The sequence below is a fragment of the Triticum aestivum genome, chromosome 2B (assembly GCF_018294505.1).
Source record: "Triticum aestivum cultivar Chinese Spring chromosome 2B, IWGSC CS RefSeq v2.1, whole genome shotgun sequence".
NCBI lineage: Eukaryota > Viridiplantae > Streptophyta > Magnoliopsida > Poales > Poaceae > Triticum > Triticum aestivum.
The window spans coordinates 18318883-18346276 of record NC_057798.1 but is presented as its reverse complement, the minus strand read 5'-3'; the positions used below and the strand labels follow the sequence as shown (position 1 = coordinate 18346276).

At 45.1% G+C, this 27394-nt stretch overlaps 1 protein-coding gene across 2 annotated transcripts; it reads left to right on the top strand.

The window, feature by feature from the left end:
• The first annotated feature begins 159 nt into the window (after positions 1-159).
• On the top strand, positions 160-27394 carry LOC123043147 (disease resistance protein RGA5). Of its 2 annotated transcripts, none has more exons than XM_044465501.1 (10): positions 160-375; positions 456-1165; positions 12427-14322; positions 14665-14731; positions 23926-24045; positions 24125-24508; positions 24578-24641; positions 24790-24929; positions 25020-25325; positions 26853-27394. In XM_044465501.1, the coding sequence occupies exons 2-10, from the start codon at positions 480-482 to the stop codon at positions 27108-27110; spliced, it is 3921 nt and encodes a 1306-aa protein (XP_044321436.1). In that variant the 5' UTR covers positions 160-375; positions 456-479; the 3' UTR covers positions 27111-27394. The 2 variants fall into 2 exon arrangements, with proteins under 2 accessions (XP_044321436.1, XP_044321435.1); XM_044465500.1 differs by having other exon boundaries at positions 12406-14322.

The window sequence follows — 27394 nt, the reverse complement described above, 5'->3', positions numbered from 1 at the left end:
ATAATGCTGGACAACTCAATGATTCTTTAACGTACACAAACGGCGGTCCTACAAACATACGTATCGTCTCCTGATTCGTCCCCCTCTGAATTGTGACCGAACTCAAGTGCTTTATTTGTACGATATAGGAGAAACAAAGGTTGGTGCGTTCACTGTTCAGCAGGTTGTTTCGTAGTGGCGCCAGAGGCTCGCTTTATCACAGCTTTTCACCGACACAATTCCACCAGACGAGTACAAGTGTTGCGCCTGCTGAGCCCGTTGCACAAGGCCAGTTGCGGGGCGCAGATCGTCAGCGTCGGGCCGATGGCTCAGTAGAAGTCCTCGGAGCCAAACAAGACTGGCCCCTCCGGTCCCTTCTTCTAGCAAGGCCGGCCGGTGAGGATTTTTTTCTTGTTTCCTCCCTCTTGTTCCGAGCTCGCGATGTGGTGGTCTTGCTAATTTGGTCCCCGCTCTAGTGTTTCTGTTGCAGAGAGATCGACATGGATCTGCTGCCTCCAATTAGTGCGTCTCTGGGCGCTATGGGCTCCCTTTACGGGAAGCTCGATGCGTTCCTGGACACCGAACTCAAGGATGAGATCCGGGAACTTGGATCCCGGCTGCTGAAGCTCGCCAAGGCACAAGATCTTCCGGTTACAGCGAGGATATGGATGAAGGAGGTACGCGATCTATCCTATGATATGATCAACTGTGTCGACACCGATGCAGATTGGATCGATAAGATGTCACGAATATTCAAGCCACGCGTGAAGGAGGCCAATGGACGGTACGACAGATACAAGCTTGAGAGCGTCCCCAGCCGCCGTATGAATATCGTTCCGATCCCAACGGTGGTTGGCGATCGGAAACCAGACATCGGCCTCCATGCCAAGGGCGGCGTGGTTGATAGGCTCTGCAGAACTCTTACCGATGGGGATGAGCAGCTCAAGGTGCTATCCATTGTGGGTGTTGGAGGAATCGGCAAGACCACGCTTGCCAAACAGCTATGGCGGGAGCACAAACCGGGGGACTACTTCGACTGCCGAGCTTTTGTGCGGACGGCCAAGAAACCTGACATGAGGAGGATCCTGAGGAGCATACTCGCACAAGTTCGTCCGCACCAACCACCCGACGCTAATGAGGTGCACGACCTCATTCATGACCTCACCGAGCATCTGAAGGATAAAAGGTATACTCCATTCGTGTTTTCTTGGCCGTATAATATACGCACCTGCACCTTTCAATATTGGTATATAACTAATTACACAAACTCTATCTAATTATAGAAGTTCCGTCATTCTGAGAATAAGTCATTTTTTTATATCAAAATAAGGTGTCTTAAACTTCACAAATGAAGGAAATCTTTGTATGTTTATATTGGTACACCAATTATTATTACTTTTTACTAAAATAAGGTTTTACGCTTAAATATGCTACTAGTAAAGTTGTACTATCTGCGTCAATTAATATGGACCAGAGGGTGTAATAAAACCTCACAACAATTCAACTCCTATCTCCATCTCAATTTTTGTTAAACTCCTTGCCTCTGACTATAAAAGTGCACACAGCTAAAACACTAAAGATCATTTAAAGCATAGCAGTCTGGGTGTAGAGAAAAAATAATTAGGGTGCAAAGTGTCAATCTAAAGACTACACCATAATCCATGTTCAGTAAAAGGTATATGACCTGCAATGGAAATGACAATTTCCTTTCTTTTCGGGTCAATAATCATTTTTTTGCGAGAAAATGAATTCTTCATTTGTTGAATGATTATTGACCCTCCTCTCTTGGGAGAAAAATGAAGGCTGGTCTACCCTCCTCTCTTGTCCCTGGAGGCCACCTTAGGCATTGTTGTGTACAGCCTCATCGCCAACAAACTAGCTTCCGTGTACCCGCAAAAAAAAATGCCGCACCCCAGTAGCTGTGTCGCCGACTTAGTTTCGTCTGGTTGTTGTCTGTCAAAATTGCGGAAATGCCTTGTTTCAGTTGGGGGGATAGAGATTTGGTTTGATCCCAATGATTCGGGATAAAATTGGAGCAGTCAAGAGTGCAGATACATGGGGTGAAGCGGAGCAAGCCCTAGCTAAATCTTTCCTCCTAATAATAAAGCGGTTAGTGCTTCTGGTCGTCCGTCATCAGATTTAGCTCCGAATTTGCCATAAATTACCAACTATGCCACGCATATTTGGTTCAAAAAAAAAATCGCCACCGGCTACTGTTCTTATAGATGGATACAGCCATATAACATCAGCACAGAGACAACGCAATCGCTAAGTCTACAGTCATCCACATGGGAGACCAGGGTTTGATCCCTGGTTCTTGCCCCCTTTTCTCCCCTTTTTTCTCACTATAGCACGGGATAATGGGTCTGCCCATGTGCGGGACTTGGCGCCCCTTGTTTTCTATTTCGTTTTTGCTTTTTCACTTTCTCATTTTTGTTTTGGTTTTTCCTTCTTTGAATTAATTCTGGATCTCCAAAAGAACCAAATTTCAAAAAGTTGTGAGTTTTTTGAAAAACCATATTGGTAACTCATAGACTGTTTGTAAATTCAGAAAACATTCAGAAAATCATAAAATGTTGACTTCAAAAAAATGTTTGCATATTATAACAAAAAACAGGATTTCAAATAAATTTTCATGATTTTAAAAAATGATCCAGTATTCGAAACATATTCGGGATTCGAAAAAAATGTCCATGAAATTTGTGAAAATGTTCACAAATATTAAACAGTTCCATAAATAATGAACAAAACGACCCACCACTTTTTATTAGTGGATCTGCAGAGATCTTTTTATTATTTTATTTAGTCCCTCACGTCTGGTAAAAAAAGGTTTATGTGGTTTGTCCCGTGCTGAGCCCCCCAAAAAATTGACACAACTTCTTATTATGGGTTAGTTTTGTAAGCTATATGAAAATGACTAAATGTCTATTTTGCCTCCATACACGGCTATGTTTATTCTGGTACCACGGTATTATTAATGGTAAACACCAGTATGCTAGCTCAAGGCGAGACACATCATTCATCAGTCTAGCTCAGACAAGGTCCATAAATGCACTTTGCTAAGCCAAGAAATATTTTGTTGTGGCGCCTTAGAAAATCAAGTTGTGATGAGACCATCACATTTTTAGTTTTTGAAATGACTTTTTAAAAGTCCCCTATCTCATTATGACATCAGTCAGACATAGTTTGTGAAATGACATTCTAAAAGTCCTTATCTCATTCTAGCATTTGATTCATACAATTTTTTATATCTACTACACCTGCATAATTTGATAGTATTTCTCCCGTTGCAACGCACGGGCATATATGCTAGTCTACATTAGAGAATACAAATTGTTCTGGCTTGATTTCATTCTTAGCATCCTGTGAATAAAAGGGCAACTGCCGAGTGCGAAGAGGACACCGGCTCCTTGGAGACCGGTATTGTGAAAAGAATAATTGGTATTTTAAAGTGTGAAAGGAAATCAATATTTTGTGTGTGAAAACGTATACATGGTCAATACACATCTGTAAATTTGTCACATATATAATATGATGATTTGTCGGCTATATAAAAATAAAACAAAATGGCATCCTAAAAACAACAACAAAAAACACGTAATTGTTTGTACTATCACATACAATTTATATGTATATCCGCGTGCAGCCAAAGATAACAATATAATGACGGACAATGTCTCCAGGAGGTTAGCAACATCCAGATGGGTAGATCGGTGTGATTAACTGGAAAATTTCTCAAACCGCATGACGTAGTCTTGTGGTGGTCGGTGTAGATTGAACGGCGTAATTCCTCCATGATTCACAATTCGAGCTTTTATTTACTCCCTCCATCCCAAAATTCTTGTCTTAAATTTGTCTAGATACGGATGTACCTAATACTAAAATGTGACTGGATACATTCTTAGAGCCTGTTCGGTAGTCCACCAGCTCCACCAAATCCTACGCTCCAGCTCCTCCTAGCGATTTCCCACTCCTCCATCGATCGTGAGAGCCAGGGAAGTGTTTGGCTAGTTCGCTCCGCTCCTCTGGTTCATGAGATGGGCCTGTAGCCCAATCTGGGCTGTAGCCCATACTGAGGGGAGGCGGTAGGATAGAAAAGGCACGAGAGAGTGGGAGACATAAGAATAGCCACAATGGAGAGTAACATACACTAGTAACATAAGCATATCCCTAGACTATATTACTACCTTTATAGTGGGTAGTAACATAAGTGTGGTAACATGCAGAGCTTCATTTACTATGTTGTAGACTCATATTGCATTGAGACATGTGATGTTACAGTAACTAGCTAAGTTACTACTACTACCTCTCTCCTCATTAACTCATTACCACATAAGCAAATTTGCTGAGTTGGACTCGATGTTACTACTGAAGTTACTCCCACCGTGACTAGTCTAACACGAACGAACCGGTATGTCACTTATCGGTGGCAGTCAGCCGTAAATTTCACAAACTCCTTCGCTTCCAGGATCTGCGGACCACCTCATGCCTCGCTCTGCGATTTCCAACTACAGATCGCTCCGCTCCGCTCTATCGACTCCAGGGAGTTGCAGCGTTCGGGTCAGCTCCGCCTGCTCCCGGAGCAGAGTTTTGGAGCGGAGTGGATCCGAACAGGCCCTTAGTCTTTTGTGGGAGTACTGGTACAAGCGTTTACGACTGGAAACGCCCCGCGACGCCCTCCCTGGCGACACGGGGGAAACTACGTCCGCCGCCACCAGGAAACCTCCCCATCCACCCGCCCCCGCTGCGCCGCCGCCGGAGGGCCGGCCGGCCAAGCCGTGCCGCGCCTCAGGAGAGCGGCGGTGGGGCGGACCCGTTCTCCCTCCCCCCAACGCACTTCCCCACCTCGCCCCGTCCCCAGATCCGCCGCCACCGCATGGCACCTTCCCGCCCGCCTCTATTGTGCCGCCGCTGGAGGATCGGTCTGCAAGGTCGTGCACGCCAGATCCGTCCCCTGCGCCCCCCTCGCGCCCAGCGTCAATAGGCTCTTGCGCGGGCGCCCCCCACCCAACTGTTGCCCGCTTCTGTCGACGGCACGACGTGCTGGTCACAGCCACAGGGTGCCGCCCCCTGCAGTCCTCCCTCCCCATCCCTGCGCACCCCAGCCTTGCTGGTGCTATTGTCCTTGGTTGGGCGCGGGATCTGTGGCCGGTCACAGGGGTGTCCGCGGCCGTCCTGCCTGCAGGCGGCCCCCCCTCGTCACCGGCGGCCCGTCCTCTCCCCCGAGCCACGGTGACGATTTTCGCGGTGGTGATGAGTCTACAGTGCTAGTGGCAGTCACGAAGCCGTCAAGGAGGGTACTTGCTGGCACTGCTCCGGCCCCGACGACCTTGGACCCGCGTCCCTCCGGTGTCCATGGCTACCGGCGTCCTCTGCCGGGCGGATCCGGTCTCGGCAACCCAGCAACTGCCCTTCCATCTCGCTTTGGTCCCCGATCTCTCGACGACTATAGTCACGACAACTAGGATCTACGTACCACCAGTCCTACCTTGTCGGCGTTGCCAATCGCCGTCGCCCCACCCCCCTCGTGGTTTGCTTCGTCACCTGCCCTACCTTGTATTCCTCAAAGCCCCCCTTTTGCCAAGTCCAATACTCGTGGGTTCGGAGGTGGTGCCACCCTCCGACGGCAGATGCAGCCCCGCCAACCCCCTTCCGACATGGTGGCTCCGACTGGCGTTGGCTTCTTCATCTTTGTTTCCAGATATGGTGGCTATTGGATTGCTCAGCTTCAGGCCAGGGAGAAAATCCTGCTCGGCTTGCCGATGCTGGCAGCGGCGGCGTCTGGGATGTCGTTTCCTTCTTGGAGGCGCTGTCAAGGCCCTCGGTTGTGCCCCCCTTCGAGCTCACGGGAAACCCTAGGTCTGGTTCATCCAGATCGGATGGCGACGGTGTCTCGGCGTCGTCCTCCTTCCTGAAGGCGCTATCTTGCTCGCTCGTGGTGTCTCCGGTTTTGGTCGTCGAGATGTTGGTGCTCTTGTTGGTTTGGCGTTGCCGCTCTTGGTCCGGGTTTGGTAAGTTAGCTATGATGTATCCTCTATTCGGGCCGAGCATCCCTCATCTTTCTGCTCCGGGCACCATGTTCGCGCCCGTTTCTGTTCGTGTCATGTGTTGTACCCCTATCTGTACCATTTCTATTCCTTCTCCCTGTTGCATGCTCGAGAAGCATGTGGGAGGGGCCTTGGCCGATGGAGATGTGGGACAATGCAGTGGCTTGCAGCGAAGCGGCAATGCGTGTGGCTGACGTGGATGTGCGTGTGCGGTGCTCCGTCGTTGGGTGAGTTTCCTGGCTGGTGACCCTCCCCTCTTTGTGGGTAAATGGGATGTAGGTGGTTCAGTCACGGCGACAACGTTTGACGGGGGCGGTGGTTGTTTTCGTCGCATAGGATGTTAGAGGAGGCCATGGTTGTTCTTCGTGTGGTGCCCTGGCGGCTAGAGTTGCCAACTGCCATGGGGTGTCTGGATCTGTATAGACAAGATTTGATGGGGCAGTGGCGGCTTTCCTTTCAGATGTTGTAGGACGGCAAGTGGCCGGTGCCGCGGGCTTTATGTTGGTGCAGGGGTTGGATTGTGCCCCCTTTCCTATGGCCGGCTTCTTCCGCGTGGCATCAAGCGGATTGGTTGCTATATATGAAGTTGGGGCCGCCTTGCTCTGGCCATTGCAGCGTTGCTGCAGAGATCGGACCGATTGTGCTACCCGTCTTTCGGCACCTCCATCCAAGTCAGGGTAGGGACTAACATCATGGTGGGGGAGGCTGGTGCTTCTCCTCTGGTGGGAGGTGTCCTTGCGTTATGGCATCCATGAAGTGTTCGGTTGGGGATGCCGGGGCGGCACCCCAGGTGTCCAGCTACCCATTTCGCTCTTCGGCGATTCTCATGGTGGCGGTGATGTGTGTGATCCTTGGTCGTGTTGCCGTGACGACGAGCTATGATGCTTCTAAAGTGTTTTGATGCACCGCAAGTATTTCTCCTTGCTAGCTCCTTATCTTATATATAACGACATACATATTTGTTTTTGTATGTTTTTGCTATGATCAAATGGAGATTTATTCCATAGGAATGTTGATTATGCGATGGCTACATGGGCAGTTGGTGTTGCTGCAATTTGTATGTGCAAAATCATAAGGTCGGTCATAATTGTATGCGCAACGCTACAAGGCCGAACTGTGTTGTTGTAAGCTGGGGCGCCTGACGCTCCAAGGTCAAACGCTGTATTTTTCCGTGATGTAGAGTTGTATAGTGATGCTACAAAATCTGGGCAACGCTGCAAAGCTGAACCGTGTTGCTCCATGCTAGATGCATGATGTTGCAAGTCCAACGACCACTATTTATTTCTTCTGCTGCAATGTCGTACTACCATACTACAAAAATCACGTTCGCAAGGCTGGTCAATATTGCTGCAAGCTAGATGCAATGATGCGGCAAGAATGCAAAAAAGGGAAATGCTCGAGTTCATGTGGGTGATAAGTGGGAATGCATCCTCCACGACCTATCGATCTGCCTTTGATAGTGTTGTGGAGAACAACCCTCCACCAGACACACGCGTGCTTTGCAACATGGGCCGTGTTACGGACCGACCTGGTTGAGGGACGACCAAGGAGTGTTTGCAATGCAAGGGAAACATGAGTCATATTGCAAACTCGGGAGCAACATGGGCCATGTTGCAACCCAAGCGCAACAAGGGCCATGCTGCAAATATGGGTCGCAAGCCATGTTGCAACGCGAGCGCATTATGGATGGTGTTGCCAACCCTAGGCACAACATGGATCATGTTGCAGACGATGGTATGCAACTAAGGCACGCTGCGGCGCGAGTGCAACATGGGTCATGTTGCAAACCCCGAGTACAACATGAACCATGTCGCAAATGATGGGTTGCAACTATGGCATGTTGCAATGTGAGTAAAACATGGGCCATGCTGCAAACCCCCGAGCACAGCATGAATGGCGACTAGTGCTATTACGACGGTGTCGTAGGTGTTGCAATATTGTTGCGAAGTGGGGGGCACACGAGGGATTTTACGGCTAGGCTACTGGCTGGAAGGGGTATGCGAGAGGCAAAGGCAATGTTGAGACTTGCTGCTACATGTGGTGAAAGTGATGTGTATGAAAGGGATTTGTGTGGGCCAAGGCATCACAAGGGATTCATTGCACGTCACATGCCCAAGCTAGGAAAACATTGTACGGTTGGCCAAGCCTCGTTGCGCGGCTCCCAAGGCGGCTGAAAACTCGCAAACATCAACCTCGTGTCGCTTAATGCTGCTTTAGAGGAGGTCATGAAAATAGTATCCGTTCAATCCATCTCGTGTGTTATGTGTTTTGCCCTAGTGTGAGTTGTTTGCATCCTAGAGAAACAACAAGTGGACATCGAAAGGTATTACAAAAGACACATACAATGAATGTTTAAAACTCTTTTTTTGATAAAGGGCGCTTTTATTATCTTGAAATGTAGCATCAAGCGGATACAAAGCATTATGAATAACACCCGGCCTCTTCATAACTAGGACCCACACAGCCAAACACGTAAAGTCTAACAAAATAAAAGGAAAAAAATGACAAATCGATGACAGTAGAGTCCTATAGACCGACACCATGCCTATGCCGTAAGGGATGGTGGACCGATTCAGAGATTATGCTGCCACCCATGTTGGGTAAAAACCACCGTAGCCACCTGCTCCAACTGCGTACACACCATATTGAACAGCGGTTGGTACTCCGCTCGTTGTAGCGTAGACCACGTACGAAGCAAGTGCGTACAACGGAAAATAACCTGCAAAGGAAAAGCATTTTTATCATTGAAAACCAAATCATTTCTACATAGCCAAAGCGACCATAGTAAGGCGTATGCTCCCACCTGTATTAGCGTTTTCAATCTATTTGGAATACCGTCCAATCAATGACCAAAAATATTGGCGACACTTGTGGGCGGATACAAATTTGACGCTATTTGGATGATTGACCACATAGAACATGCAAACTTGCATTGGAAAAACAGGTGTTTGATTGTTTCTTCATGAGTACAAAAACAACACTTCTTACTCCCTGGCCAGTTGCGTCGTGCGAGATTGTTTTTGGTTAGAACAACTCCTCTGCGAAGATAACACATGAAGATTTTAACTTTTAGTGGAATCTTCGACTTCCAGATTTTCTTGTTATTACTCACCGGTACCTCGGAATGCATGAGTGCACAATACATAGAGTCTACTGTGAATGACCCTGATGGAGTAAGGTTCTAGCGAAACACATCTCGGCCTTGTCTAAGATTAATCGAATCCAGACGGGATAAAAGATTGTGCCATGAAACAAGTCGGAGGCCAATCAAATCTCGCCTAAACGAAATGTTGGGTGGGGATGAACTGAGCACTTGCGCAATAGTATTATTCTTTTCGCGAGCAATGTTGTACAGGGCTGGATATTGTTCTCGAAGACTGGCATTGTCTAGCCAAATGTCTTGCCAGAAACGAACCTTCGACCCGTCCCTTATCGCGAAAGACCCAAAGCGAAAGAGATGTTTCTTTGCCTCCATTAGGCCAGTCCAAAAGTGCGAGTCGCCAGGTGTCCAATATGTCTGAGACACCATCTTTTGGCCTAGATACTTGTTACGCATCATGGTTTGCCAAATACCATCCTTAGTAAGAAGTTTAAACAACCATTTACTAAGTAGGGCCTCATTCTTGATTTGCAAGTCATGAATTCCCAGGCCACCTTGGTCTTCCGGCCTACAAACCACACTGCATTTGGCCAGTCTGTATTTTTTCTTTTCACCATCTCCTTGCCTAAAGAATCTGGATCTAAAATAGTCCAGTTTTTGCAGGACCCCTTTTGGGAGTTGGACGAAAGAAAGCATATAGAGAACCATATTTGTGAGAACGTAGTTAATTAAAATCAGCCGTCCTCCAACTAAGAGCAATTTGCCTTTCCAACTGCTCAATCATTTCTCTAATTAGAATGTTTAAAACTCTAAATCCAATGTTGAGAAATGATTATTTAATAATACTTGTACCATGTTATAACACCATTGAATTCTTAAAAGAAACATTTACCGTGTCATGTGCGTCAGCGTGCCTGTGTATTTTTGTGGTGCTGTCTTCAACGCCCCAATGACACAACAAGGCATTGATTTTTTTTTCTGAAGATACAATTCAATGATTTGTCTATGCGTTTTTCTCACTTACTAAGGGGTGTTTGTTTTCAGGGATTTTTTGGTATAAGGACTAGAAAAAGTCCTTCTTAGAGACTTTTTAACCAAACAGGCGGGACAACTAGGGACTAAAAGTTACTTTTTGGGACTAAATAAAGAAGACTCTCAAGGAGAGTCTTTTTTGGGACTTTTTCAACAATGCCCCTCCCTGCACCCATTGCCCCGCCGCCCCATGGTGTTGTTTGCTTGTTATTTTTCTATATATTTGGGGTAACATGGTCATTTAATAACCTTTAGGGAAGGACTAGGGACTTTTTAGTTCCTAGAAACAAATAGGGAGGAACTTTTTAAAGACTAGAGACTTTTTAGTTGGAACTAGAAAAAATCCTAAGACTTATGAACCAAACAGGGCCTAATTTGTTTGTGGATACTCTCGTGATCTTCTGTTCTTGACGGTCCCATCATCTTGACCTTGCCTGGACGGTGACTCATGCTTTCATAGCCGATACGCATGATGGCACTCCTACATTAGTTACACCCAGCTATGTGTGAAGCAACACAAACCCAGTTAATAGATGCTGGATAGTAGGGCATCTTCAACACCGATCCGCAAACCTTTCACAATCGCCGAGACTATGGAAACCATCCACGCGGTCCTGTATTGGTCCGCGGCACGGTCCGAACGTGGTTTCTCCCGCAAACCGGAGAGAAAAGTGGGGGAAGTTTGCGGAAGTCCGGACTGATCCCAAGCCCGCTTCTGACCGTCCTGGCCCACCAAAAAACCATGCCCCTCCTGCGCATCTTTGGTTAGCAGCCGCATTCATGCCTGGCCAGAGCGTACGCGACCATTCACTGGCGTCCGCATGGAAGCGGCGCGCCGGACGAGAGAGCGCCGTCCGCACCGCTTCCCGTGCAGGTGACTGCCATGCGATCAAACGACACGACGGTCGCCCGTTCGTCCGTCTGCCGCCCGCATTGATGGCACGCAGTTGCCGAGGCAATCTTCCCGGGCGCCACCAATCCGTCCCTCTGTCGCCCACCGGTGCTATATAAACCGTTGCCCCAGTGCCCCGGCTATAGCCATGGTCATCTCTCTCCACATCACTGCCTGCCATGGACCCCTTCGCCGCCAAAGCTCTCTGGAGCGGGTTGATGGTGGAGCAGAAGAAGGCCATGGCCGCCATTGCTGCCGACTGGCAGGCCGACATGCAGCAGGAGGACGCCTCCGACAACACGCCAATGCCACCCTCCTCTTCCTCTGCGGCACCCTCCTCCTGCGCTCCACCCTTGCCGGTGCATTGCACCATGACCATCTGCGAGCCTCGTGCCCATTATATGGACATGGTGCGGGGGGAGTGGTTCTGGGAGGCGCATGCAGCAAGAAGCGCTGCTCGAGTCCTCCCGCTCCGCCCACGAGATCCCCCTCACCCGCTGGCGGTACCGGGTGGCGGAAGTGGCGGCCGTCGGCAAGGAATGCGACGATGAGGCGGGTGAGGTGTTGTTCGGCGACGCCGACGAGGAGGACATCACCGAGGCCGCGCCCCGGCGCCACGACCACGAAGAAGCCGGCACGTTCACGGGCGCCGCCGGCATTGAGGAAGAGTAGTGCACGGTAGGTCACCACCGCTCCTGTCCCACGAAGGGCACCACTCCTCCCCTCCCGTCGACGCCAAGCTTGGTGGGCTGAGCATCTTCGACCGATTAGTCGCTTGTCAGCAACGTCGAGGCGGACAACTTCAGTTCCTGGGCTCCGGAGGTGAAGCTGGAGAGCACCGAGGCGGAACTGGAGACGGTGAAACTTCAGTTCTCGGGGCTGATGTCTGAAGACGGGGACCGGACGTCGGCGATCAATTAGATTAGGTATTAGTTATACTTCAGAGCCCGCCTAGGACTGCTTTGATATATTTGTAATGAAATATGTCATGTTTATATGAAATGAAATCCGGCTGTGTTTGTATGAATTCCAGATTTGTTTCAACAAATTTCGTCCGGTGGTTCGAGTTGTTGTGAAAATGTATACGGCTACTGTTGGATGGCCGCCTCCCGCATTCGTGTGCGCGGACTGGTCATCCTGTCCGCGGATAGATGCGGGAGAATTTTTCGGGTTGCTGTTGGAGATACCCTTATCTTATTGTTGTTTATTATAAAAACTCTTTTTCGGCACTCATCCGTTAATTTTGCATTTCTATTTGCATGAAAGTGTTACGAGTTTGCAAGGGTGGTACTGACCCGATGTGTAAGTTTAAGTACTCAAACTTATGAGTGCAGCACCGAAATAACTGTGTGCAGCCAACTTTGTTTAATTACCAGGTACTTCATTATAATTGATGACTTATGGGATACATCAGTATGGGATGTTGCAGCCCACGCTTTCCCGAAGGGTAATCATGGCAGCCGGATAATAGCAACAACGGAAATTGAGGATGTAGCTCTTGCATGCTGTAGTTATCAGTCCAAGTACATGGTTAAGATGGAACCTCTTAGCGAGAGTCACTCGAAAGAGTTGTTCACAAGTGCAGTGTTTGGCTCTGGAGAACAACATTCTTGCCACGTAAATGAAGTGCCAGACGAGATTATAAGAAGATGTGCTGGTTTACCACAGGCAATTATCAGCATATCCAGTATCCTAGCAAGCTATGGGGAAGCCAATACAGTAGAGAACTGGGAGCAAATACAAAACTGTTTGCCAACAAATACAACTTCTGATGAGATACTGAAAGAAGTACTGATTTTTTGCTACAAAAGTCTTCCCAGTTGTGCTCAGACATGTCTGTTGTATCTTAGTATGTACCCGGAGAATTACTTAATCTTGAAGGAAGATATAATGAAGCAATGGGTGGCCGAAGGTTTCATCCGTGCGCCAACAGAGAAAGAAAAAATGGAAGTTGCTGGGAGCTATTTTGATATGCTTGTTAATATGGGCATGATCCAACATATAGACATAGACTATAGCGATGAGGTTTTGTACTATGCGGTGCATCACATGGTACATGATATTATTACATCTAAGTCCATAGAAGAGAATTTTGTCACTGTAATAGATTATTCTCAAAGGACGGTACGGTTTTCTAACAAGGTTAGTCGTCTGTCCCTCCAGTTCGGCGGTGCAACATATGCAACTACACCAGCACGTATTGGACAGTCGCAAGTACGATCTCTTGCTTATAATGGACTGGTGAGCTGCTTGCCTTCCATATCAGAGTTTAAGCTTCTTCGATTTCTGATCCTCCATATTTGGGCTGATCAACCAAGCACAGGCGTAAACCTCAGGCGTATCTCTGAATTGCTTCTGTTGAGATATTTGCAAGTCACATGCAATGACACCGTACAGCTGCCAGATCAGTTGCAGGGTTTAAAACTGTTGGAAACACTTGAAATAAATGCAAGAGTAGCAGCTATTCCATCGGATATTGTTCATCTTCAGAGCTTGTTGCACCTCCGTCTCGGAGGTGGGACAGAACTCCCCGATGTGACTGGCATCCTAAAAAGTGTCACCCTGAATCCTCCTCCTAGTTCTTCGGGCAGGACAATTTCATTGGATGGCTCGGGCAGTCCTCCTGAGTCAGTGAAGACAATCGAGTTGCTGCCTCCCATTTGTAGAATCCCCAAGTGGATTGGAAGGCTTACCAAACTCTGCGTTCTGAAAATTGTTGTGAGAGAATTGCTAATGGATGACATCAGTAACCTTCAGGGATTGTCAGCCCTCACTGTTCTTGCGTTGTACGTCCAGCAACGAACTACAGAACAAATCAGCTTTGCAACGGGAGCACTCGCTGCTCTAGAGTATTTTGAGTTCGGGTGTGGTGTATTACACCTGTCTTTTGCGGAAGGAGCAATGCCCAATCTTCAGAGGATGAAGCTAGGTTTCAATGCCCACAGAGGAGATCAGTATGGTTGTTTGCTTTTCGGCATTGAGCACCTGTCAAACGTCCAGGAGATTGTTGGAGTAATTGGGTCAACTGCTGGTGCCGAGGAACATGACTTGCAGGCTGCAGAGTCTGCATTCAAGATCGCCATTGGTGAGCATCCTAGTAATGTCAGCTTAAAAGCATCATACGTTGTTGAGGAGTATGGCCCTCTAGAAAAACAGCATTCGGTCCGAGGGAAGGACCCGTCCACATCAAGTGAACTATCTGGAAGTCAAAAACAAGAGTCTGAGGAAGCTATAAAGCAAAAGGCCGATAACAACTCCCAGTCAATTAACTGGTACGGTTTCTAATCCCGACTCAGCCCATTACACGCCGGCAGCATTATTAGCACAACGGCAGACAAATTAATGATTAAAGTCATCGACAACCTGAACTAACCTCTTGCACTTCTTGAATCACATCTCTGCTGTGTGACACAATAATACCTACAAAGGGTTCATAAAAACTTCCACTTCTTTTTGTAAATTATTGTGTTTTCATAATGAACTTGTTTTGACTAGTAATCGAGGTCATGGAGAAGAACACTTAAAAAATGTCAGGAACCTTTAGTATTTATTTGAGCCGTAAACGTATAAAAAATGAATTTTCTTCAGCAAAAGTTTGACTTTGTTTCTTCCAGGAGAAGTCACAACAAGGAACATGAAAGCGTGGAGTCATGGAATGACACGCAGTCGTCAATGCAGAAGGTGTGATCCCTAATGTCATAAGTTTAATTTCTTCCAAATAAATTTGCGACTTGTTTTATGTTTAATCATGAAATATTCTTTCCTTTTGAATCAGAATCATAAAAAGTAAGACCGTCTAAAACTTAACTCTTCAAATGTTGAGGAGTTAAAGGTTTTTGCACCTTGCCCTTCCCCATATTCTTAACGCCTCAAATGCTCAAATCAGCACAAATATTCATTTCAAACACAAATTGATCAATGGGGCGGGGAGGGGGGTTTTGGCTTCCGGGAGCATTTGCTCCGGGATGAACAGTACCACAAAAAAGTGGTAAAATAGTTTCAAATAACACCGAAATTTTTGTGGATGTTTGTGTTAGTTTCGCAAGCATGCTTGACAATTTTCATGCGAAACGGAGCAGTAGTGTTACGTCGGTGGAAAAAATATTTGGGTGACATTTTGGGGTAACATTTGGTTTTCAATTTTTTTTCCATAGGCAAAATATTTAACCCTTTTCCCTAAAAATTTACAAGTAACATTTGGATGCGACTATAAGCACATAAAAAAATTGTTGGGATTTCTTTCATATTTGAAAATTATTTTTTGCACGCACTCCTGGGAGCCAATTTGGATTTCCAAATCGTAATTATGTAATGCTACCACATTAAACATAAATGTACCTTAATTATACAATGCTACAACACTAAACATAAAATTGCCTAATTATACAATACTCCCACTAGATTAGAGCTAAAATTTCTCCTTGTTGGGGGAGAGCTCCTTGAATGCCACCTTGCCGGAGTCCGAGGCTTAGTGGGCGGCCATGTCAATCCACAACATTGCCTCCTTGTCAGCCGTGTCGGAATCATCGTGCCCCATGAACATCATGGACCGGCCCCTCTCCATCGTCGCAAGGTCGCCACACTATTAGGGAAAAGCCTAGTAGTAGGGCGGGTTATTGGCCTATCAGTAGCGCGGGTAACCGCGCTACTGATACGGCGCTACAACTAAAGGTTAGCAGTAGCGTTTGTTGACACGCGCTACTGCTATATCTACTTAGTAGTAGCGCGTGCTGCAACAACCGCTACTGGTAATTACTAGTACGCTTCTCACTGCCCGCGCTACTACTATTATTCCGTATTCTACTTCTTTTAATTTTAGTTCGTATTCATACACCCTTATACAAATTTTCATACAGTAGCAATTTAAAGATTGTTTTTACATTATAATGAGTTACTAAATCACTAGGTGAAAGAATTGCGGATTAGTTTCCAGTGGATGGATCCTAAGTGACCAAGTCATGGATTATCACGATAATCCATGACTTGATAACCTAGGATCCATACACTTGAAACTAATTCGCGGTTCTTTCACCCAATTATATAATAACCCATCATCATCATCATCATCATCATATTAATATAAAAACTCTTAAATCATATCATCACCAACAACACTAGCTAATAATCATCATAGTTATTACCACCAACACTATTTAATCATCATAGTCATAGTGCAACTATCTAATCACCACCAACACTAATTAATAATAATCATCATGGTCATCACCACCAACACTCATTCTAGCTAGCTAATCACTCATGCTGCTCTCTCTCAGGTAAAAGAGCATAGAACATGTGTAGCACTCCTGATTCATCATATTAGAGCATGCAGATGATCATGTCTCCTAATTGTGGGTTGTGCTTCTAATTGCTGCCCCCTGGTACTTCTCTGCGATCCTTCACAATTTTGCTCTAGTCTTAGACTATTAAGACTTGCTCGCTTTTAGAAATCCTAAATGCACTCATGTGCAATGTAGGATGTCCTGACCGTAAGCTAACCATGGACATGCGACCTTTAGCCTCGATCCACTGAGGCACAACTATCATCGGGAGTCCATGTTGAAGAACGTCGTAGTAACATACATTCTAAATAGATGTGACCGTAGTTCAGTACGAAGACAAATAGTAAAAATCTTACCACCTTTTCTAAATAGATGTGACCGTAGTTCAGTACGAACACTATTGGTCGCACGTTTTGAGTACTAAGATTTTTAAGTTCAGGAAAATAATTTATCTTGACAGTATGAAGATTTTCAAGCCATGAGACATAATAACTTATGTCCTCGCAGTTTAGTTCAGCCCCGGGATAGTAGTAGGTCATGTCTACCAAGCGCCGGATATGTTTGCTGAAATGGAAATAAGCTGTCAATAGAAATTAGTTGTCAACTATTTTTGAATAAACTATATCCAAGACATAAATATGATTGAGAAACACACATAATGGTAGAACTGGAGGCGTCTGCACATCGACCCAGGTGTCGATATTACCTTCGATATCATCTTCCGGACAAATATCAAAGGAGATAAGCATATCAGGCTCAAATGCATAAGCCTTGCATAGTGCTCTCCATTTTTTGCACTCAAAATGGGTGTAGGTGTCTGAATTGTATAATTTTGCGACAAAAGTATAACCATGCTCGGTCCTCAAGTGTACTCTTTTTACCTCCATAGTTTTCATAGTACCGAAACCAACCTTATCCAAGACATAAATTCTTGCATGGCAGGGGATACGCTAGTAGAATAGTAAAAAATTAAAATTATAAGTTGAAGCAAAAGAAGCAAACGTCATGCTTAATTACGAAAAAAGACTTGTCGTTGTGACTTACTGTATCCACTTCGAAGGTGTCATCCAGCTTGATGCTGAAGCGCCTACCACCAACTATGTGAGGACTGTCGCACAGGCCGCACTCGTCTTCGCAGTATTCGCACATACCGAATCTTTTTCATCATCAGACGTTTCCTGCGTTCATAGTTGAAACATTAATTAAAAATCGACCGAAGGCAACTGCCAGGAAACTCAACACATAGATCACTATTACTCAATATGCAACGGGTTGACTTTAGATCTGTCGAGTCTTCCTTCCTAAAGTATCATCTCACGTATATGGTGGGCACTCCCTCTCTGATATTGTGACCGTCGGTGATGGTCGCTACTCCTCGTTTCCCTAGTGCATTACAAATATCTAGCACAAGGAAAAGAAGGAGAAGCGACCCCCACGACAACAGTCGGCATTCTTCTTCTCTCATATACGGTGGACACTCCCTCACCGAATTTTCGACCGTCGATGATGGTCGCTACTCCTTCTTCCCCTAGTGCATAACAAAGGTCTAGCACAAAGAGAAGAAGGAGAAGCGACCCCCACGACTACAGTCGGCATTCTTCTTCTCTCATATATGGTGTAGACTCTCCCTCATCGATCTTTTGACTATCATGTATGGAGCCCCGACAGACTTAAAGCCAACTCAAAAAATGTCGCTTAATTCTCTTTCTAGCAAATCCGGGGCACTCGATATTTCCTCCATATTCTAGCAAAAGTCATGCTTAAATTCACGAAAAAATCCGGCATGACCTTTGCTAAAATAGGACATATCGAGAGCCTAAAATTTGTTGGAATGGAAATGAATCAACACTCCGGCAAAACATAGGTCACTCGGATTTTCCCTGCGATACAAAGATGTCCATCCACATAAAACGATGCTTAACTGGCAATTCCATCCGGATCAATTATCATAAGCATTCACACATGAGCTCACCGACTCAAAATCATAGTTCTACTCTATTCAACATGCCGAGGATTAGAGAAGGAGGAGATGGACTTTTAGCTCACCGACTCGGGTGTAGAGGAAGTAGCTAGAGGTAGCCCCGATGATGATTACTCCAAGGAGACACGACTCTACAAAGCCTGCATATTCCACCGAGTGAAAAAATTTAGATCATCAAATCTCATATAGCAGATGACAAAGTGATAATGATATAAAAATAATTAAATTTTCCAATACATTACTATATTGAAAAACAAAATTACAAAAAATTTCTATACCTATTCACTAGTTTTCTATCCTTTTCAAAAAACTATTTTATATTCAAAAAACTATTCCCTAGTTTTCTATTACTAAAATTTTCTAGTTCTAGCCCTAACAAACTATGTCTAAATCATCCTAGTTCTAGCCCTAACATTTAGTAAAAATACCTTAGTGAAACCCTAAATTATCTTATATAAACCTAACATAACAAAATTAAGCACTTACTAAATAAACTACTTCTATTAAGTACTTACTAAATATCACTTACTAAATAAACTAAATTAAGCACATACTAAAAACAGTAAATAAACTACATTATCAGTGAGGAGAGATGGAGGGAGGAGGGACGAGGAGGAGGGAAGAGAGAGGAGGGGGTGGGAGGCCGAGGGAGGAGGGAGGAGAGAGGAGGAGGGAGGAGGGGAGGAGGGCGGTGGGAGGAGGAGGAAGGAAGGTCACGGACGGAGGAGGGAGGATGACGCGACCGGTGGAGGGAGGAGGACGCGGCCGGAGGAGGGAGGAGGGCGCGGAAGGAGGAGGAGGGATGCCGCATACCGATGAAGGAGAAGCGAGGGCGGCAGCGGCAATGTGGTGGTGGGGGAGGGCCATACGTCATTGGTGGCGGCGGACGACGTGCGTGGGAGAGTGAGAGTGAGAGTGGAGAGGGGGAGAGTGAGGGGTGGTTGGGGGAGAAGGTATGATGGTTTTAGCAGTAGCGCGTGTTAGGGGAAAGCGCTACTGGTAAACTACTTAGCAGTAGCGCATTTCAGGGTATGCGCTACTACTACACTTTGCCTAGCAGCAACGGTTTGGCAATTTTAGTAGTAGCGCCCTTCGTCCTTGTCGCGCTACAGCTATATCTGTAGCAGCAACGCCTTATGTGGATACGCGCTGTGCTAAGTACCAGTAGCGCTTCTTTTTAACCCCCGCTACTGCTAACGTTCTATGTATAAGGGCATGTACAATGGTGCTATCTTAGGAGTGCCACATAGGATAGATGATGAGGTGGAAGAGAGAGAACTCGTAAGAAAAGGCTTGTCTTCTCTTACAAGAGGTGATCTCTTAGCACAATATGTCTCACCATATTTTTAGGAATTGCTAGTTATTGAAGATAAGGCTAAGAAATGATCCATTATAAACAAAAAAAATTGTCATCTCTAAATCATATGCAAGACTTAAGATAGAACTATCTTGTCAACCATTGTACATGCTCTAAAGTTTTCCCTAATAGTGCCGGGTTGTGCTCGTCCTTCCCTGATGCCCCAATGGTGCATTACTCCACCACTAAATCGTGTCGGAGAGAGATGGTGGTGATGGTGGTTGTACACTCGGCAACGAGCTGGCCCTTGGTGGCTGTGTGCTCCGTGTAAGATTTATTAAGTGTCTAGAAGGGATGGGAGGTGATGAATAGAAAAAAAAATAGAAGCTATTCATAAATTTAGGTTTTTCTACAGTAGTCTGTGAAGCATCTTACACATGCAAGTCTACAAGAGTAAATGTAGAAAAAAGTGTAGACTTGCAAGAGTAAAAGTGAGAGTAGAGTCAGAGAAATGCAAACACGGGGAGACTCAATGAAGATTTTACCCATGGTTTGGATAGTTGGTGCTATCCTACTGTACGGTGATGGAGGCTCCAATCCAGGAAGATCTAAGATCACAGCGGCAAGGTCATGAGTTCCACAAAGGAGCTAGTCCATGAGGGACAATCATCGACAAAGGAGCAATGCCATCATTGTTGGGGAACGTTGCATAAAATAAAATTTTTCCTACGTTCACCAAGATCAATCTATGAGTTCATCTAGCAATGAGAGAGGGGAGTGCATCTACATACCCTTGTGGATCGCGAGCGGAATCGTTCAAGAGAACGAGGTTGAGGGAGTCGTACCCGTCGTGATCCAAATCACCGGAGATCCTAGCGCCGAACGGACGGCACCTCCGCGTTCAACACACGTACGGTCAGCGTGACGTCTCCTCCTTCTTGATCCAGCAAGGAGGAAGGAGAGGTTGATGAAGATCCAGTAGCACGACGGCGTGGTGGTGGATGCAGCAGGGATCCCGGCAGGGCTTCGCCAAGCGTCTGCGGGAGAGAGAGGTGTAGCAAGGGGGAAGAGAGGCGCCAAGTGCAAGGGTGCGGCTGCCCTCCGTCCCCCCCTCTTTATATAGGGTCCCCAGGGGGGGGGGGGCGTCGGCCCTAGGAAATTGAATCTCCAAGGGCGGGCGGCGGCCAAGGGGATGCCTTGCCCCCCAAGGCAAGTGGAGGCGCCCCCTCCGCTAGGGTTCCCAACCCTAGGCGCAGGGGGGGCCAAGGGGGGGGGGGGGCGCAGCAGCCCACCAGGGGCTGGTTCCCCTCCCATTTCAGCCCATGGGGCCCTCCGGGATAGGTGGCCCCACCCGGTGGACCCCCGGGACCCTTCCGGTGGTCCCGGTACAATACCGGTGACCCCAGAAACTTTCCCGATGGCCGAAACTCGACTTCCCATATATAATTCTTTACCTCCGGACTATTCTGGAACTCCTCGTGACGTCCGGGATCTCATCCGGGACTCCGAACAACTTTCGGTTTGCTGCATACTTATATCTCTACAACCCTAGCGTCACCGAACCTTAAGTGTGTAGACCCTACGGGTTCGGGAGACACGTAGACATGACCGAGACGGCTCTCCGGCCAATAACCAACAGTGGGATATGGATAACCATGTTGGCTCCCACATGCTCCTCGATGATCTCATCGGATGAACCACGATGTCGAGGATTCAAGCAACCCCGTATACAATTCCCTTTGTCAATCGGTATGTTACTTGCCCGAGATTCGATCGTCGGTATCCCAATACCTCGTTCAATCTCGTTACCGGAAAGTCACTTTACTCGTACCGTAATGCATGATCCCGTGACCATACACTTGGTCACTTTGAGCTCATTATGATGATGCATTACCGAGTGGGCCCAGAGATACCTCTTTGTCATACGGAGTGACAAATCCCAGTCTCGATCCGTGTCAATCCAACAGACACTTTCGGAGATAACCGTAGTATACCTTTATAGTCACCCAGTTACGTTGTGACGTTTGGTACACCCAAAGCACTCCTACGGTATCCGGGAGTTACACGATCTCATGGTCTAAGGAAAAGATACTTGACATTGGAAAAGCTCTAGCAAACGAACTACATGATCTTGTGCTATGCTTAGGATTGGGTCTTGTCCATCACATCATTCTCCTAATGATGTGATCTCGTTATCAATGACATCCAATGTCCATAGTCAGGAAACCATGACTATCTATTGATTAACGAGCTAGTCAACTAGAGGCTCACTAGGGACATGTTGTGGTCTATGTATTCACACGTGTATTACGATTTCCGGATAATACAATTATAGCATGAATAAAAGACAATTATCATGAACAAGGAAATATAATAATAATCCTTTTATTATTGCCTCTAGGGCATATTTCCAACAATCATGGCATACGCCCATGAAGGACTAGCCTCACTCGGGATAGATCTACACAAAGTAGGCAATCTTCGGGCGTGTACAATCTTCTTGGTGTCTTCACAAACTCGAAGACTCCCAACTACCTAGCTGATCTAGGAGGCACGCACCCCCCCAATAGTAATAAGATTGAGCCTGGTTGGCAATGAATCCCTTGCTTTTGTGCTTCAAAAGATAATCTCCTCTCCACTCAAAATCTCTCAAGATTTGGCTTTTGGATTGGAGAAGTTGGAGTGGAAAGCAAAGAGGGATTATATTTCAAAGGCTTGGCTTGATGATTTGAGTGAAACACTGTTTGAAATCAACACAAGATGGTGGATTTCTCTCTCTGAAGATATGATATGAGTGGGGTTAGCTTCTACTGAACTGATGTTATATGTGGGGGATATTTTAAGGCTGGTCCAAAAATTTGACCGTTACACACTTTCGAACGTTGCTCAGAGGCTCCAGAGTAATCATCTTAATGTGATGGAAAAATAAAAAGGTGGCAACTCTTTGGAGGCTTCAAGAAGACCACCTCAGTAGTTGCACGCTCTCTGCAACCCCTTTGGAAAATCCGAGTGAGGAGTTTTGGAAATTCCGAGAGGACAACAGAAGGTTTACCAAATGCATTGGTGGTTCTGAATGGAATACTTGCCGGCCCTAATGTGCCAGGGTTTGAAACAACTATATCTAGATGAACTACTCGGTGGTTTCGACTGGAACAGCTTGGCAGCTCTGAAATATGGAAATGTAGGTAGATATAGTGGAGAAAATAAATGTTTTTGCAAGCATTGGATTTTAATTTTTAACCACTATGAGAAAGAACTTATCATAATATCCTCATTTCCCTTTTAATAATATCATCATGCATATGGACTCAATGTGATTTAGGATCATTAAAATGAAACAGCTAAGTCATTGGCTTGTCCATAAATTTGTGCAATATTCTCAATTTGCTTTTGAACCAAATGCACAATCATTTGGGTACATGAAAAACTCTTCTATAACACATGGACCTTGGTGAAGTGCATTTGAAATATAAGAATAAATAAAATACATACACAACCAAAAGAAAATATGTCAATGACCTCAGAGGATTAACTAGAAATAAACAAGTAGCTTAAGTGCATATGTAGCATACAAGTTTAGGTTACCACATAAGAAATTAAGAGTTTACATACCACATAAGAATCAAGTAGAAGTTGCAAGACGGTGTAACTCAACAAAACGAACACTCTCCACACAGTGAAACTAGTCTAGATCCGTGACATCTCTCCCTTTGGCCTCAAGATTCAAAAAGAAGAAAGAGTCCTATAGGGCTCTCAAAACTCTATCGATGGGCAGCGGAGATGCAGTCTTGGGGTTGGCACCGTCTATTTATGTTGAGGGGGTGGAAATGAAGCCATCTACAAGCTATCGGGCAGCGGCTGAAGAAGTTGTAGTGGCGGCAGGAGGGGTTCCAACTGCAACGGCGGTAGACCTCTGAGTTTTAGTCCTTGTTTGCATCACAAACTGATCTATGTTTATTCTTCTTCTGCGGCTGCTTCTTCAAACTGAGCAACTACTGCCACACACTTGGGTCTCTACCTCTTTGGTGAAGTTTTATTGGTTCTTGGCAAGGTTAGCTAGGCATGATGTTAGAACCTACACTATAATTGCGGAAACCATTTTGGTTAGTCCATAGTAGCATGAGAGTCATCATTATACTTCTGTGCATTTCTTGTGTACTATTGTTTTAGCCAGGCTTGGGATTTTATATATATGGTAAACTGTGTCTATGACTTCATATACAATTTTTCTAGGATAATGCTATTGTGCGATATAATGATGTCTTTGAATTTCTTACATGGAATTAACAGTGTTTTTCTGCAACGGAATTAATAGGTTGTTCCTCATGAAGCAATTGATAGTGATGATGATCCTGACGGTGTTGTGATTTTAGCACCATTTGAAAAGAATAAACAGGCAGTTGGATATCCTCTGGGTTGGCCAAAGCATGTGAAGGTAAATTCCCTCATGTGTTTCTCTTGCCATATTATTTGCTTGCATACTCTGACAGATGCTTTCTCGGGGAAAATTGCAGACTAGTGTTGCTGGTGACAGTGCCGGACCAAGCACCAATGCTTCAAACAATACTGCCATTATGGGTGGTTTAAAGGAGGATGTGGACAACACAGTTGACCCTGATTTTGACGATGACACTTTGGATAACTTCGGGGAAGTAGACCGTGTTTCTGAGGAAGATGAGTACGATAAGTTTGATGACTGGGATATCCAGCCTGGAGCGGAAGCTTCTTTACCATGGCTGCAGAAGACTGACGCTGAAGTGTCATATAATAGTAGAACACCCATCCCAATCTTGGTTGATGAAAAATACAACACATTTAAACAGTTCGATACTGTTGATGATCATAGTGATCATTATTATTCGAAACCAGAGTTGTGGAAAGCTCAGGTAGTGAACGAGGTAATGGTTTTGACATGCCCTGTTTATTCTTTCCCATATTATATCAGTACTAAGTTGTCCTATTGACAGCCATCAAATGACTGGGTGATGCGCATTCAACATGAGTGTGAAGTCTTAGGAAAAGACTTGCCAGGTACGTAGTTAGCTCTTGCTTCTTATGACCTTTTCCATTTTACTTCCTCTTGGTACTAACTTTTCTCATCAGTATCATGATTATGTTCACCTTTTATGATTATGTTTTGCTTTTATGCTTATGTTTTGATTTTCTCCAAATTTAACAGGTAGTATATTCGTGAGGGCATACAAGGATAGAATGGACCTTCTTAGAGCTGTCATCATGGGACCAGCATACACTCCTTACCATGATGGGCTGTTTTTCTTCGACATTTACTTCCCTCCTCATTATCCAAATACACCTCCAGTGAGATTTTATTTTCAGCTCCATAAATGATTGTTATTCTTTTTTAGTTTGCCTTTAGGCTCCGTAGAATAATGAGTTTATTCTATGCAGCTTGTGAACTACCGTTCTGGTGGGTTGCGGCTTAATAAAAACATGTATCCTTGTGGGAAGGTATGCCTTGGCCTCTTAAACACTAGGCCTAGTGGTGGATGTGACAAATGGAATCCATCCAATTCAACCATGCTGCAAGTCCTTGTCTCCATTAAGGATTTGGTGTTGAATGGCAACCGTTATTTCGGCTCGGCTGCGTATTCAGCCTACACAACTAGTGGGGAGAAAAGATCCCTAACGCATAATGAAAATAGTTTCCTGCGGTCCTGCAGGATGATGTTGTATTCTCTTCGAAACCCACCAAAGGTATGGATGTACCTCTGCTTATTCTAGTCTTTATCTTTATCTTTACCTAATAATAAAGCAAATTGGGTTTCTGGTCGTCCGTTGTACATTTTGCAAAAAAGCCTCTTTATTTTCTGTAAATAAACCCGCGGTACACGTTTAAGTCACTCCCGAACCGGTTTTTTTGCATTTTCTCGTAAAACTCCCTGATGTTTTAGGTAATCAACCCGCCGTCCATATATAAGTCAACCGAATCATTTTTTGTTTTTACATAAAACCCCCTGCCTTTTTGGTTAATCAATCCGCAGTTTATCTAAAACAAAATTATCAATATCTTTTAAATCGTAACTCCGATTTTAACATGTTATATATGAAACTTGATTAAAAAATGTGTAGAATCTAAATACGGTGCTATTTTTAGCTGTTAAATATGTTATATATTATTTTTTTGTGAACTTAATCTAGAATGTGCGATCCGTTTTTCTTTCTTACTGATAGAGAGGAAAGAAAACATCGATAACCACGCATGCACATCTGTGAAAAACCTTGCGGGGAAAAAGAACATATTTCTCATTTTATTTCGAGCGAGTGTGCGTGATAGAGAGACGCCTTAGAACTGACCGAATTCAAACACGCTTTCGTTGTGTGAGCACTGAGACCACCATCAACAACATAAATGTGATGCCATGTGAAAATAAAGGACGTGAACACATTAGGATCTTAGGTCATGGTTATTGGGTTAAGAACGTGTGTTATTTACTCTCCCGTTGCAACACACGGGCTCTTTTGCTAGTTACTGCAAAAGCGACTAATTGTTTCCTAAACAGTACTACTATTGGAAACCCATGTAGTCATGTCTAGTTGGCAACAAGCACGGATTGTGATAGATCTGTGGACATCTGTCTTATTTATGAATACTTTTTATTATAGCCAAATGTTCTCTTGTTTGGAAGAAACAAAACAGAGAAGTTTGCTCCTTTGATGAAAATATGGACGGCGAGGATGGAATGTGTAGTAGTATGGTAGTAAAGCGTGGATTTTTCATACCTTCTATCTAGACCATTCAGTTTGCGTCAAGATTCGTGCTATCCTAATATAAAAATTTATCATTTTTGTTTCTTCCAAACAAGTGAACATTGGACCTTGAAACTTTCTGAGTTAACTGTACATGACTTTCACCTTTGTATAAAATGTTTCCAATTTTGTTTATGAATTATAAACTTGTCAAATTTCAAATTTGAATGAGTTGAACATTTTTTAAAGAAAATATTGTTCCGCAAATCCGGAAACAATTCTGCACATGGTAGTACTTGTATGATGTTGATCTGCAAACATTCGACTTCAAAACCTTATTTTATTTGGTAGAAACAAAAATGAGAAGTTTGCTTCCACCGACTTTGATGCAAAAATGAGCGGTGAGGCTAGAAGGTGTAGTGGTATGGTAGTGCAATCACAACTTTCCCTGCTATATTGAAGCTACCGTCAGATAGTATTTGTTCATACAGTGCATTGAATCCTGTGACCTAAATGTGGATGCGTTTTCTGCAGCATTTTGAGGATTTCGTTGCTGGTCATTTCCGCAAGCACGGGCACAACATCCTCGTGGCTTGCAAAGACTACCTGGACGGCGCCCACGATGGACGTCATTCACTGCATTTCGGTATGTGGGATTGGAGGATGATGGACGACAAAAGCTGCTCGCTGAAGTTCAGGACGCTGCTGAAGAGACTGTTCGAGGAGTTGCTGATTGAGTTCAGTGAGAAGGGAGCAGACTGCGACGAGTACCTATCAGAGAAGGCGAAGTAATGCGCCGCCTCCACCTCTGGAGCGCCTCCGGCAGACGTCTAGCGCGCCAGCCATAATGGAAGCAATAATTTTTAGCCGTCGAAGCGATTCTAGCGATAACTCCTGTCTTCTACTATAGGAGGAGCCCTAGCCACGAGAAAATCTAATTGTTTTTGTGTATGTAGTCTATGCACATATTCCCCCGCCTAGCTCTCCCGGTGAACATAATCTGCATGATCCATCCATGTTTTAGGAACAAATATCATCGTCATTATCATCTATAAGACTATGATTGATTGCTGTCA

What these genes read in the sequence shown, in the direction of transcription:
- LOC123043147 (XM_044465500.1), top strand. Translation starts at nt 480, where the DNA reads ATGGATCTGCTGCCTCCAATTAGTGCGTCTCTGGGCGCTATGGGCTCC. An exon ending in GTTGGCCAAAGCATGTGAAG is followed by an intron (nt 24,046 to 24,124) that starts GTAAATTCCCTC and finishes GGAAAATTGCAG; the next exon opens with ACTAGTGTTGCTGGTGACAG. An exon ending in AAGCTCAGGTAGTGAACGAG is followed by an intron (nt 24,509 to 24,577) that starts GTAATGGTTTTG and finishes TCCTATTGACAG; the next exon opens with CCATCAAATGACTGGGTGAT.